Source organism: Anser brachyrhynchus (genome assembly GCF_964034855.1).
Source record: "Anser brachyrhynchus genome assembly, chromosome: 20".
In the NCBI taxonomy this organism is placed as follows: Eukaryota; Metazoa; Chordata; class Aves; order Anseriformes; family Anatidae; genus Anser; species Anser brachyrhynchus.
Window position 1 is genome coordinate 5129237 of NC_137713.1, and position 15145 is coordinate 5144381.

Below are 15145 nucleotides of genomic sequence, written 5' to 3' on the forward strand. Positions count from 1 at the left end.
GCCTCCCCCTCTAGTGGGGCGGCTCGTCGCTGCAGCTCCGCCTCGCCGGACAGTTTGGGGTTTGTGTCTCCTGCAGCCGCAGAACTGCGGGGTGAGCAGGGCCCAGCTGCGGCATAACGGGGTGCTGGTGTGGGAGAGGAGAAATAGCAGCAGTTAGGTACGTGCGGCACGGGAGCACTGGAGGTATCTTCTTGCATCCCCAAAGCCTTCTGTCCATGAGATGTTACATTTGCAAAGGAGGCGGTCAGTAGGGTAAGGTGGTTAGAGGGATCTGTTAGCATTCAGCTACCCAAATCTCAGCACCCTGTAAATATCGGGACACAAGGGGCATGCAGGGAAGGAGTGTTTTGCAGACCGGGATGGCTGTTGTTGCCAAGGAGGAGGGCAGAAGCGCCTCGTGACATCCTCAAAGTGAAGGTTAGTTCTGCTCCAGATAGCATCCCAGGCGATGGATCTCTTGCTCAAATCACACTTGTCTACAGTTCTTTTTTCCATAGACAGTCAGCTATATTCTGTATGGATGTGCTTCTGACACAAATCTGCTACATTTATGTCTAATATTAAAGAGATCTTGTAAGAGCTTCGGCAGAGACAGATGGTAGTTGACTGAGCTGTGTCTAGCTTCCTCCACATCGAGCTCTTGAGGGCTGAATTTTGAGTGGAGCCATGTTAACGATCTGCATATTTCAGGATCTTCTCCTGTCATTTGTGGGACTTCTGGTTATGGCGTACCAGGCTTGCCAGTTGCTGTGACCTGATTATTTTTTTTTGGCATGTGGAAATGGCCATTCGTTATCATTATCATACTGAAAATGTTTGCATAGCTGGGGTTCCTGAACAGCACAGTAGAGATTGCAAGTGCTCTTTCAATTGTTTTTGTTCTCTAGACAAATACATGTTCTTGAGCTGTTTTGGCTTACTCAAAAAATAAAAAATAAAAAAAAGTCTTCAGCTATCCTGCATGTATGAAACCTCTTCCCCTCCCTCTGACCTCTTCCCCTTGTCTGTCTCTCCATGTCCCCTCCGTACCCCTCATCAACTTTTTCACCAGCCCACGGGGAATTCATCAGAGTCTATGCTCTGGCAGGATCTGAGAAGTTCCAGCAGTAACACACACCCACAACAGCTAGTGGTGCTTTCGGAAGGATGTGAGATAGATAATAGATTTGTTCAAAGGAATTTAACTGTACAGCTGGCACTGGCTCCCAGTTTCTTGTCTTGCTGATCTTGTCTGGGACACTTGACACGCCAAGGCCCCAAGGTGGTGCAGCCTCCTGGATGCAAGGCATCTGGTTCCAGTGTCTTCCTTACGCTCGAGTTTGTCATCCACATCTGATATCGCCATCCTAGTGCTGTGAGGTCGTTGCATCAAGTCCTGCCTCCCAAATAACGGCGTGGGGCTGGGGTTTGGTGAATAGAACCATAGAATATCACAAGTTGAAAGGGACCCACGAGGATCATCGAGTCCAACTCCTGGAGCTGGTCAAAGCCTGTGAAGACAACTGTGGTGCTGCTGTCTTTGTCAGCTCATGAGGCTCTGCTGCTGCTGCTACTTGGGTGACTGGTCCTCTGAAAATGCAAATCCTTATCCTGCAAATCTTGTGTGCATCTTTCGGTTTTGTTTTGTTTTTTAAACTTCTGCAAGAACTTCTAATAAGTGGCCTTCTCAACAGAGCCTCACAAGCTGCATAAGTTCTTGCAAGACTCAGCAACGAGGAGTGTAGAGGAACACAACGAGGAGTGTAGAGAAACATCCCTGTTTCTGCAGGCAGGTCTCCAGAAGCTAGTGCAGAGTCTGCTCAAGGTAATCTGGAGGGACCTTTGTTTTCAAACCTGGATATCACCATACAGATAGTTGTCTGCTCCGGCACAGCCCGAGGTGAGTTTAGCTCTGCGTATCGTTCCAGTTTGCCATAACTGGTGTGTGGCACCGAGGAGGTGGCCTCTGTGGCTTCTGTGACGATGCTGGCAGCCTGACCGAGCATGCGGTCTCAGCCATCAGAGCTGCCCTTTTCACCATCGGATTTTCCGCTCCAAACCACTGGGAAGCGCCTGCACTTTCCGGTGCTGGGGTGAGAAATAAAATATGCACTCTCCTGGGAAGTGCTGGTGGTTAGGATAACAAGTTTAGGGGAAGAGGGCAAGGAAAGCAGGTATGTGAAGTATTTAGGACTGACTTAGACTTTCTTTGCTTGCTCTAGAAATGCAAATACTTGCTGCTTTTGTGCTAGTTAAGCACGAGCCAGCTTCTTAGAAGTACTCAATACCTTGCTTCTGCAGACTTAAAATGCTGCTATTAACACCCGTCAAGACAAAATACACCAAAGCGCAGAGTGAGTAGCATGGTCCATGGGATAACCACTGCCCCTAAGGTGTTAAGCAACGCAGTTGAAGTGCACAGAGGCTTTGGCCGCCCTGGGAGCGCGGATTGCCAGGACAGCTGTCCAGTGTCTGGAGCCGTGGACAACAGTCAGGCAGATAGGTCCTGAGCCAGTGTGGTTATTGCAAAAGCTTGAATAATGGAAAGTGACTTTATGCCGTTGGATTTCTTCTTTTGCAAGGCCAGCCTCGGGTCTGTAGCCCAGAGAGCATCCAGGAGTGTCCTGCCAGCCCCTGAACGCAGCTCGATGGATGCTGACACCCCATCGCAGAAAGGAGGGCTTGGCTCCCCGCAGTGCAGCTCTGCTGCTGCTCCCCGGGGGCTGCTCTTCACCCGTGCTTTTGCACCTTTCTGAATGACGCTATGGCTTGTTTTGTGTTGACTGTGGAATGCATTTGGGTTCTCGTTTTTAAAGGAGATGGGCATGCCAGCTTCCTTATCAAGTTACTGAAATGCTGAGCTAATTCTAAGGTATGATGAGTAAAAGGTATTTGTGCCAGCTCCTGCTTGTTGTAGATGGTCTGCGGGTTTTAGCTTGAGTTTGTGGTTGCAGGTGGTTCCCAGTGAACTCCTTCATGGTCTTGTTCTAGTTCTGTTCTTCGAAATAGAAGAATAGGACTCAACACAAGCTTTGCAAACAATAGAAGAATAGAGGAACTCAATTCAAGCTTTGCATGCAGTAAGCACAAGAATGTAGCTGAAAAGATTTTCAGGAAAAAGCATCTGTTCGTACAGTTCTCTTACAGAAACTTTACTTAGTCCACTCCCCCCCTTTTCTGAGCCTGATGCTTAAACCTGTTAGTTCCTGTGTGTTTTGGTAGTGTCTGTTCTGGAGTCGCTCCCTCTCCCGTTGTTTCACCGGCTCTCCTGCCCCGGCAGCAGGCAGCTGCATGCCCGCGCTGGTGGGGCTGAGCGAGAGGCCTGGGATGTGCAGCTCCTCGTCCTCTTCTCTGCTGACTCCGTGGAAAGCAGATGCTTCCCCTAGCCCAGATCCCTTACGTGCCTTCTCTCTGTCTCCATCCGCGTGCTGTGGTCTGTAAAACAGAAAGCAGGACGTGCATCTTCAACGCTGCTGCCCCAAAGAAAGCTGAAGGGGAAGAAAATGCTGCTTCCCCTTGGAGGGGACCGTGCGGTCCCACGTGGCGTGTCGATGGGAGAGCAGGGCTGGCCTGGTTAGCACCCCTGCTGTCAGAGTGGCTGAGGGCTCTTGCACCCATCTGCTTATGTCTAGCCGGACACAAAACCATCATTTTGCTTCCTTTGGCACCCTGTGCCGAGCTCTGGTTTTCTTGGGATGCCCCTGCACGACCGAATGCTTGGAATGCTTTAAAATACGTTCCTTTCCGCAGGCCCACATAAACACAGTAAGTTTTCACTGATTTAAAGCAGATCCTGTACTGCATCTTTAGCCGGTGCCTGGCAATAGATGCTTAAATGTCCTGTGACGAGGAATTAATTGCTGAGATCTCTTCTGGGGTATTGCTTTGGGCTTTAGTAGGTATGCCTAGTAAAATTCCCCAGTGTACTGGAGATTGTGTGTATTAATTTTGCATCTAAAGCAGCGTCGTATTTCATATTGCCACTTCCTAGCCTATCTGTGCTCACCAGCTCCTAGTTGGCAGGTTTATTACTTTCTGGTTTTGTGGGCTCTTAAACTTGATTGCTGACACTGGAATACGAATTAATACGATATATGTAAAGATAATTAAAAAACATAATGTTTTTGCCCAGAATTAAGCCATGTGTTTGGCCCTTGGCCTGCCACGTTTGGCAGGGGTCATTGGAAGGAAATGCGAAAGCCTGCTAAATCCTTCAGTTGCAAAAATTCATGTAGGTTGACTTTTAAAAGGGTTGTGAGTGAACATCAAGTGACAACCGAGCAGAAAATGAGTTCCTGGGTAGTGACAGCTACATGCAGAAGCAGTGTGGATTTCCTTTGCCTTCTACAGTCAAACCAGCAAAATGCAAGTATTTGGATTCTGCATACGTTAAAGCATATTAACCTTTTTTTTTTTTTTTCCTTCCTCTCCTATGTATGCAGGAGGCAGACAGTGGGGAAGAAGAATGCCGGTCCCAGCCCAGAAGGTAAGATTCTCACTTGGGGCTTGTGGGAGTCTTCGAGGATGCTGTTCTTCGTGAAGTGTTCCCCAGTGTTTTAGTTTAATTTTGTTTTGTTCTGCTTGTTTTATTCTGGATTTTTTGTTTTTTACCCACCTAAACATCCATAACTTTCTGTCTATTGCTAATCTTGTGTAACTGTCTCATGGGTACCTTACTACAAAATATATATGTATATATTTACATTTAACTATGACCTAAATGATACCCTCAGTAAAGGGGTTACTGCAGCAGGAAATGGGGAAAAAAATCTGGTTATATACTAAAAAATATACACTGGGATCAGTTCACAAAGATACCAGCGAGTAGATTCTCCAAATGGCTGTTTGCATCCAAGGGATGATGTGTTGCCTATAGCCAAGTTCTGAATAAGACGGTGATGCTGCACTTGGTGTACGTGGAGACCTTACTTGTGTTGTGGGACCAAGTCCTGGTTGTGTTCTCCTTATCTCCCGCTGACGTTGTGTGTTGTATCTTAGGGGCTGGCCCATCATCAGAATATTCTGAGGATGACCGCATTCATAAACACTATGTTCTCTGGTTTTAAAAAGTCCCTGTAGCCCTCAAGAGCTGAGCTGGGTTCTGTGAGTTAGCAGGAGTATCGCGGGAGGCACTGCAGCAACGAGGCATCCCCAGCTGTGTTTCTTCACCTCCTGGTTATGCCCCTGCTTATGTCTTTGGGATCTGTGAAAAGCTGCATTTCTGAAAGTTAAACTACGGGGTGACTCCGTGTCGTAAGGGCTCCTGCTGCCTCAAATAGCATATTCAGTAGGTGTGTAGGTATTTGCTGCTGATGGAGGTGGTCAAGCATCAGATACTTGCGTTCTGCACAGATAGGAGAACACTGCAATTGACAGAAGTTGCTACTGTTTTCATTTTAATTGGGATTGTTCTGTATGGAGATGTTCATTCTTGTATGTGCCGGTTTCAGTTGCTTCAGGAAGAACTTGTTTTGATTTAATGCTTATATCTGAAACCCAAACAAATACTGGAAGTCATCTGCTTGCATGGTGACAAGTATTAATGGTGACGGGTATCAGTGGTGTTTTTCTAATGTAGTCGTAGTCTCAACAGTAGACCTCGTGAAACCTTAAAAGCATTTTCTCCTACCCTCTAAGCCATCAAAAGAATTATTTCGTCTAAACTTAAAATAAGCAAACTCAGTATATAACTAGGTGACTTGTCCAGCAGCGGGAGCACTTTCATAGCTTAAAATGTTGCAGCCAAATTTTGTGAAAGGAGTGAGATTCCCTCCAGGGGGAGTAAAGGAGAAGTGAAGGTGAAGTAGTTCTCCCTTCGTGAGCTCTTTGGCTGTTACAGTTCTTTGCTTAATGCCGTTTGTGTGGGTAGGTAACTACGGAAGCTGTCATTTTTAGTATTTAAAAGGCTTCAACAAGATGCGGGCTTTGGTTTTGGGACCAACTTGGATGAATCTGCACAAGAAAAAGCAGTCGTGGTTGCACATTCCCATGACTTCACCGTAGTCCTGCAATTGCTTGGCTCGGGGAAGGTGACTGTTGTGTTCCCTCCAGGCTTCGGCCCTTAAATGATGATTTAAGAATCGCTGTTTCTTCATTTTACAGCTTTCATGACTGTTAGGAAAGCTGGAAAACGCAATTCCCAAAGGCTCGAACTGAACGCAGCTAATCTCTTGATTTTAATTTCTCTCTTAGCTTTCCAGCGGTCACAAGATCAACTCATGACCTGATCTCAGTATACATCATGTATTGGAGGGGATGGGAGGTGTTTCATTGTTGTGGGCACTTAGCAACAATGGTAGGTTAGGTTTGAAACAAACGTTTCTTTTTGTAATATACTTGAAGTGACTTCCTAGGGTAGGAAATGACAACCTGCTGTTATGTGATGATCTGAACTCTGTGACTCTGCGGCTGGGGTCAGAAAGCTAACCAAAGCCAAGATCCTTCACAAGGAAAACATGTGGATGGGGGTGAAGTGTGTTTGATTACAGTGGGATAAAAATAAGGGTCAAACATGGTAAGTCATCAACCTGAAGTCCTGCTGTGGAGGAGCAACAGATGTCTGTAAACAGCTCGAGTGAATTTATCGAATCCCCAGTTTTCGAGGGAAGGTAGCAAGTAGTAGCTGTTAAAAATCCAGCAACCGATCTAAAATATCCTCCAAAGCGGCAGAGAAATGTGTTTCAAACATGAGCTTAAACTTGCAGGTAGGTCCATCAAGAAAACCTGCAGCAGTTAATTTATCCAGGTGCCGACCCGTTTGTGCTCTTTGAGGTCTCACACCCCAGAGGCTGTGATTGCATAGACTCGAGCCTGACAGAAGGGAAAGGAAGTGTGTGAAAACGTTGTTTGAGCTTAAACCTGCTCCAGGGAGCAGTCGGATGACGTGACAAGTCTGCACTTGCCTCTTCGTTGGGGTTTGCCGGCACGAAGGGAGCATCAGCACACAGCTCAGCCCGTCCTCTTCCCTAGCGGCGCCTGCCCTCGACGTCTGCTCGCCTGGGAGCTCTGCTCCTTCCTTTAGGATGCTCTTAAAAGCACCATCACAGACAGGGTGAGGGGTTTTCTGCTCTGAGTTAGAATCTGCTTAAAGCTTGTCCCTGAGAGATGTTAAATATTAGAAAGAGCTTGTGTGTGCTCTGCCACTGGCAAACTTTTTGTACTCTCTGGCAAACTATTTTGTACTGATGCAAAAAGAAGTGGTTTCTTTTCGTACTTGAGGGAAATGCTAGGGGATAGTTTTTATTTCACCTAATTTTTACAGAGACTTCACTCTGTTACTGAAAATTGCAGCAAAGTATTACTGCAAATACCTGACGCTAGGACAGTAGGTGAAAACCAGTTTGGCTTCCCTGCTCTTCAAAATTTTCAGGATTTTTCCAAAACCCCTTAGCCCTGCTCCAAGGGAAGCCCAGGAGGGTCACTGCACCCTGCCGTAGCTGACATCGCTCTTGTCATTTATGGGTGAAACCCCCAAATCCTTAGCACGAGTCCATGTTCTTGCTCCGGAGCCCCTGACTGAGCCAGTCCTCGTCACCTAATTCTTGGCTAATGAGACTAAGACAGAGCTACTGCACAAGCAGGTGTACCCAACGACCTATTTGTTACGTTTATTACCCTCATAACTACCTTCTAGACGTTTTTATTAGCTATCTGGAAGCTGTACAGTGAGCTGCCCTGCTCCTCTCTCCTGTCCCCGGTCTTGTTGCTGCCACACGGAACTGACTTAACGAAGCCCCGGCGTTAACAAGCTCTGCGTCATCCCAGCGTCGTTAAAGCTAACCTGAAACGCAAGAGCGTGGAGCTTTGAGTTGTGCTTACACCAACCGGCTTACTAACGTCCACTTTTTGTGTGCCCCGTGCCAGGGTTGCAGGGATTCAGCATCTTTGTTTTGCTGACAAACGACATCCCCGGGGCAGCAGCGGGCTGCAGTCTGTGCTGGCTTCGCTGCCAGAACCGCTCGGTTGCAGTTTGCCTTTGTTTGAAACGGTGCCTCCGCTTCCCCGCGAGCTGTGCGCTCGCCACTCGGCACGCCTTGGAGCAGGACTCGCTGCCGAAATGCAGCCTTTGAGGCCGCACAGTAGCTGCTGCGAATAAAACCGGGCGTGCAGTGCTCCCCGGCCAGGCTGCCGGGACTTCCGAGGAAATCTTTGAACTTTTATGGCCTGCTGCTGGGTCAGGCTAAAGTCCGTTTGCATGGGTGAAGCCACGGAGCCTGATGTTCCCTGGGAGTGCCACAGGAAGTGATCGGGTCCTGCTCTGAATCTGGGGCTTGCTACCCAAAAATGTTCCCCAAAAGCGCTTTCCTGCCCCACCTCAGGGGGAGGCGCGCTGCGTTACTTTTGCAGCCCACGTGTGCTTACCTTCTGCTTTGTTTTTTTTTTCTTTAGTCAAAATAGTTCCTTCCAGGAGTGAACTGGGAAGGAAAACAAATCAGATTATTGCTGTGATAACAGTTGGATGTGCCAAGGTGCCTCAAGGTTTCAAGCTGTGAGTAAACACCTTTTGTTTTAGGAGTGGAAGACAATCTAATGCAGAAGCTTACGGTTAATTACCGCACAAAAGTTGTTTTCAACTACCTTGATACTAAGTGGAACTGGTGCATGGGTTTCCTTGTGCGAGGTGACAGCTCGCTGGATTGTAAGCCAGCTTCTTTGATTTTTAAGCTGGGACTCCCTGCGGGCTCCTCACTACCCAAGGGTCACAGCAGATGTGCGCTGGTCCCTGGGAGGAGAGGAGGGACCGGGTGACTCCACACTGACTGCACTTCAAAGGGCTCTCACCATCCACCTCGAGATGCGTGACTCTTCTCCATCCTGTGTCTGTTGTGACTTTGGGAGATGGGTATCGCTGCCATTTGGTGCTCCTGTGGCAGGCTCCTGACACCTCTGGTTATCCTTAGAGCACATCTCTCACGTTACAAGAGACTTCGAAAACCATGCGCTGCCCGTTCTGGCAACTCAGCCTTCCTTGTGCTTCTTTGCTTGCTGCTGCAGCTGCCAAACTATCATTTTGTCAGTACTTGAGCTGCAGCTGGATCTTCTGGTGGGTCTGCAAGGCACTTTGTTAACTCCACGTCTTGAGTAAGAGGGAATTGCGTGTGTGGTGTGCAGAAGAGCTTGTGTTTATCCATGCCGGAGATTACTAAGCTCCTGTAGCACGAACCTTATCTTTAGAATGCATTTCCTGAATCCATCTTTCTGTCCTTCCTTTCGGTGACAGCTTAGTCTCTCCGTAGCACTTACTACAGCTGCTTGTAGAGAATTTAATACCAAGATAAAGAACTGCTCTGTTAATCTGCCAGCTCTGCTGACCGCTGGGAAAAGTTCTGCGGGCCACGCAGCACGATTCCTGAGAGCCTTCGTTTTGAGTGCCAGGTGTTTCATCACTAAACTGTGAGCAAAGGTATAGCAATTGTAGTAAAATCAGGTTTATTAGATTGGTAACAGATACCTGCAGGGCTAGTTTACTGCAGGTTTTCTGTGGTTGCAGGGTGTTCAGTCCAGTCCGATCACATACCCGTGGTTCACAATAAGCAAGAAGAAGGCTTGAGACTCGATCCTCGTAGCTGACGGATCAAGCAAGGCCGTATGAGTTGTTGCATTGCCAAATTACTAGGTAAACAGGTGATGATATGGCAGGGAGCTTGTTCAAAATATGGAGGCTTACGAAAAGTCTGTTAATTTGTCATTCCAAGCGTGTGAACAGAAGAGAATGAGGAACAAGGCAAGGACAGACTTGGAAGTAAGAGGAATGAAGGTGGGTCAGATCCTTCAGCTACCACGAGGGTCTGCTCAGCGCTCAGCAAGCCCGGAGCAGCTGCCCCCATGCACTTGTGCTCCTCTTTCCGAGGCTAGCAAAGGAGGGGCTGACGGGGATTCCAGACGTTCTTGTGTCTCCTGCTGAGCATGAACCAGGTTCTCTGGGCCAGAGGAGTCTAAGCTGATGAAAGATTCCAGTTGTAAATAGAAAGGGAGACTCCAAAATAGCAGCTCTGGTCCCTTTCCTGGTAGGGTACCTTGGCAAGGCTTGAAAGTTACACAGCAATCCTTTGTTTTCAGCTCTGCGTGGATTTCAGGCACTTAAATGTATTGTGAGAATCCGGCAAGGGTTTCTGGACCTACTGCCATTCAGTGCTTTGGTATTTTTGCATCAAACACATTCCTTTCTAAAATTAGTTTAAAAATCAGGTTGTGCTTGACACTTGAGCGGATTTACCTGTTTCTTTTCTATAGGTCACTGAAATAGCACATTACTTGTTTCATCATCTCAGCCATGTCAGTTTGGCATTTCTTCTTTGCTGGACTCAGAGTAGCGCTGTAGTGGTTTGCAAGGGTCTGGATTAGCTTTTCAGAAGCAGCATAGATGTTTGCACGGAGGGCGGCTTGCTGCATAAACAGGATGCTTTGCAGTTTCGTATCCAAAGAGCCACTTTTCTTCAGGGCTGCTCTGGAAATCGCTTGAGTGCACGTGGAAAGCAGCTCTCCAGGAAGCTCACCATGTTAAACGTCATTGCTGGGAGCAGGAGAAGGCGGCTGTGAGGAAAGACACTTCAGCAAAAGTCTCTCCGTACCTTGCAGTGTCCAACATCAGCCTTGGTACCAGACCTTCAGCTGTGGCTGCTCGTGTCCCTTGCGCTGCCCCCTGCGCTCCGCTCCCTGCAGCTCCCCGTGCTTCTGCAGCTGTAAAACGGGTGTAATTGAGCCTTGACCTCTTTGTGTCAGACCCTCTAAGATTTAATGATAAGTAAACTGTACAAAGATTGGGTGTGGGTTTTGTGAGGGAAGGGTTTAATGAAGTGATAATATTGCAAAATAGGTGTTGAATTCTCAGCTGAGAAGCCTAATCATCGATCGTGATGGGCAGCTGACCAAACGGGCTCTAAAAGCGTGGTTTTGTTCTGTCTGTGATGCTTATCGCCGTACCTCTGCTCCTGTCTGATTCTTTGCACAAGAACTGAAAACAGAAATACTCTTTGACAGCTTAAATAACCAAATTTAGAGTGTGGCTTCCTGTTCTGACTGGTTCTTCAGGATTCAGGTATAGTTTTGCATGCTTTCCCAGTTCCTGCCTCCCCCCTCCTTTTTTTTTTCTTTTTTTTTTTTTTCTCCAAACCAGATACAGGCTCCTTTCTAATTACTTTGCTGTATTTCCCTTACTGTGCCTAACGTGCAAGTGTTGCCTTGGTGGGTGGCATGCCTCTTAGCGCTGGGAAAGTTTTGTTTCTTTACACAGTATCTCCTCCTGCCCTGCGTGCGTTGGCTTATTTATGACCACTGCTACCGAAATGGCTTCATGTTCTGCTGATAAATGAAACGAGATAACACAGTTGTCTCTGGCTCTTGTGCTACAAGACGACTTCTCACAGATGATGCACTTCTCCCTCCGAAGCAGCACACCGGGGCAGCGCTAGGAGACCCGCGCAGGAGGTGCTGCTATCAGAGGTTCAGTCTCTGCCTGCTTACAGGCTGGCTGCAGTGATTTAAGGCTCTCCCCAGATAAGTCATCTCTTTGTGCTCCTAATCCACTCAGTCTCAGCTCGGACTGCTCACTGCCGGGAGCTCCGCGTCCTCCGAGCCGTAGGATGAGTTAGCTGACCTCTCGCTGGGAGAGGAGGGACATCACAGCCTTTGACTCCTGAACAGCTGGAGTCTAGCACCCCGTTCTTAAAATCTGCCTCTTCAGACCCTCTTTTCCCCACCAGGCCTGATGCTGAGACAGCTGCCTGTGTGGGGAAAGATCGAGTGTAGCTGCCGGTGAGAAAACAAAGCGCTGCGCCCCGCCTGCGCACACGGAAATGAACTCGCTACCTCTGATCTCTGCGGCTGTGCCTGTGCAGGGCTCTCGTGCTCATCTGCGGGCAGTGACGTGTTGTTTTGAAACTCCGACTTCTCACAACGACAGCGGAAACAGCTGCCCGGCAGGACGGAGCAAACTTTCCGTACGTGCAGTGAAGGTGGCCGCGCGGGCACTGCAGCCGGGCACTTCCCAGAGGAGGGAGGATGTGATGGGGGGGGTGTTTGTCTAACACAGCAGCCTCAGAGTTTTTTCCATAACCTGAAAACGTGGGTCCAGGCTCTGCGTTGCCTTGCCTATTACACTGGTGCTAATAGATGTAGGTCTGAATTCCATGCCTGATAACCTCCCACTGTCCCTTTTACCTTGAACAAGGCTAACCTTACAGCTGCAGCCCCTTCCGTAGGCTCACCCTGCTGTGCTGGAGGAAGAGAAGAACGTTCCTCGCTTTTGCAGAGTACCTGGACTTTGGGCCAAGCAGACTTAAAATAATGCCTAACCCTTCTTAGCCACTGACACAAGTTTGTAGAGACATGATGATAAGAGATCATGTTCATTGGGGCTTTTCTGAATGAGGGAACTGGGAGCAGCAGAGTCTTGCTGGCACACAAACCGAAATGCAGAGAGGTGGCTGGGCCCCAGTGTGGGTCTGCGTTGCGAACCAAACACGCCTGATAAGACAATCCCTGCTCCCACTTCAATCATCCTCCTGCGAGCAGACGCCCAGCAAACCCCTGTGAGATAGGTGGGTGGGTTATGGTGACACCCACACCTCTGGGTGGTCTGACCAGAAGCAGCAATTCAGCCTTAAACTGTTGATCTTGGATGGCATCATCAGCTCCATTAACGCCCTCTTTGCATGTGGACGCTGTGCTGAGGACACCGTGTCCTGCAACTTGCTTCTGCAACTGTCTAATCTGCGCATGCTAATGCAGAGCCTGACCAGAGAGCTTCGTGCAGTTTTACTGTTCGCTCGTGTAGCCAGGCCTCAGCTGTCCGAGGATGATCCCATTTGGAAGCTGCCAACCCCGTGCGGGACGTGGAAGTACTCTGTTAGATCACTGCAAGATCAAAGCAGGTGAAAATGCGCGAGGAAGGTAAGGCAGGTTGGTGTACACTGCTGTGACTGTGGCTTTACGGTGCAGACACTGGGGATAACGATGGTTTTATGAATAAACTGCATATTTTCAGCCCTGCTGTCTGCTGAACAGAACACTAACAGCCAGGACAAGAGACTTAAATGTAGGTTTTCTCCCTCCAGCTCCTTAAACATCTCTCTAGAGGCAGTTCTCCGGTCCCTCCTTCCAAAGTGCCTGGCCGTCCTGGCATCCTCAGCGCTCAGCATCCTCATTTTTTATCGTGGCGCTCCGTACCTGGCTCTGGCTGCCCGCGCAGCCGGTTGTTGGCTTTCCAAAGGTCCGCGGATGGGTCCTTTTATGGTGTGTGCCTCGCTCCATGCGTCTAGCTGGAGCTGATGAGTCTGCGTGGTGTTCAAAGGTTAAACGGAATCCTTGCTGCCCGGCGAGCGCGGTGCGGGGCCGAAATCGCAGGCCGTGGGTTGTTTACTGCCCGTCCCTGCGGCAGGCGTGGCGGCGCTGATCCCGTGGCCTCCCGGGGAGCGTAAATGCCGACCCACAACTCGGCCACGCGGTGCCCTTTCCCCCCGCAGCAAAATGTAATTTCGTGCAGCGGGCTGGGAAGCGCCTGAGACCCCAGACGGACTTATTTACATCTTGTCACGCCGTGATTAATGGCTGGGCTCACATGCCCTGCTGCGGTGTGGCCGTGATTGAGACTCTTACCTGTCAACACTGCGATTTTGTGCGCTTCAGGCTCCGCATGCATTCACCCCAGCAGAGTGCAGCCGCTTACAGCCCCGAGCGGTTCCTCAGCTCTCGGGCCCTGCTGCCCTCGGCTCCGTCTCGTCGCCCGTCCCCTCGAAGCCCCTTCGCTGTGCCTGCCCCTGCTCCTCCCGCACGCCGGTGGGCTGGCGCTCGAGCTCTTCGCTAAGCGCAGGACGCGACAGCCGTAGCGAAACGGGGTCGTTCCTGATGTCCGATGTAAAAAGCAGAACATGAAAATAACGCGTAAATGGGCACCGGGAACCAAGGCACCGATCTGAGTAGCGCTGCCTGACGGCAGGGCCAGTCTCAGGCTAGTGCTCCAGTCTTTGTGGCGACAAAACCAGACTGAAATCCCTTTTACTGGGGTGGATTTCAATATGTGGACTTTCTGAGCGTTTCTCACTCCCGCTTTCTGAAGTTTCTAAAAGAACAGAGCTGGGATATTCCTGTCTTCATCTGGTCTCCTAGCATATGGAGACGCAGTGCTCGTGTCTGTGTTAATCCCGGCTCGTTCATTTGCAGATCTGTTATCCGGGTGTTAGCTGAGCTAAGAGTACTTCCAGGTAAGAAGAGGTAGAGTTAATCACCGCGCTTGTTTTTTGCAGTTTTGAGGGCTTGCCTTTGTGATGGTAGTTGCAGGTAACAAGCCTGACATCTCTCTGGACTCTATTTAAACGCAGTTATTTTTCCACAATGCTTGAATAGAGCCCTTCAGTTGTTAATTAGAACGGAGGAGAAGTTCTGGGCTTGTTTTTCAGTCTATGAACGTGTGGTATGCGTTACTACCGACGGGAGGATCCTGCCAGTCTCTTGACCTCTGGAAGGATTGAGTTACCCTCCATTTCTCTAATGCTCTGATTTTTCCATCGCTTCTTGCGGCCCGCTTCATTTCTGTCTAACAAAATGACTTTTTTTGGCACCGCAGCGAGCTGGCACGGCGTTTTCTTTACAGCTGCCAGGAGCCGTTACCAGAGATGTGCTCTTGGCTATACGAGATGACGTTGCTTAAATTAATGCGGCCCAACCATATCCTAGCAAAACTTGCAGAATCACGAATTCTGCCGCTTCGTCTTCCCCTGGGACTGCTGGGAGCGGGGCTGCTGGGGGCCTTTCAGTGGTTGCCTCGTTCCTGTAAGCTCCAGTGGGACCTGGGGCAGTTGCCATCGCATGTGTCACTTTTAGAGCTCCTCTGCCCTTTGGAAGTTTTAGTTGGAAACAGTCCCTAGCTGAAGCTGTCTTTTGGCCTCTAGTTCTGCTCTCTGGCCGTGTGGGCAGCTCTGCAGTGAATGCCCTGGCAATAATACTGTGTTTTTTTTTTCCCATTGGGTAGGTGTTAGGGCTAACACTGCGCTCCAAACCCAGCTGCCTTCCATCTTCACCGCGTTTAAACTCGCTCCTTGTAATGCCGGCCCCGCTGGTGCCTCGTTACCAGCCCTGAGCACGTGCGCCACCCAGGAATAGCATCTTGGGTGCGTGTCCCCTTGGGCTGGGACAGCCTGCGTTCCCATGGGAAAGGGAAGGCCGAGCG

The 15145-nt window shown here is 49.3% G+C and overlaps 1 protein-coding gene across 1 annotated transcript in view; it reads left to right on the forward strand.

Moving 5' to 3' along the window:
- SSH2 (slingshot protein phosphatase 2) overlaps window positions 1-15145 on the forward strand; it is a 92789-nt gene that overhangs the window by 28383 nt on the left and 49261 nt on the right. Inside the window, exon 2 of the mRNA XM_080563255.1 lies at window positions 4422-4465. Coding sequence (XP_080419381.1) covers window positions 4422-4465 — 44 coding nt within the window. The remainder of the gene's footprint in view (window positions 1-4421; window positions 4466-15145) is intronic.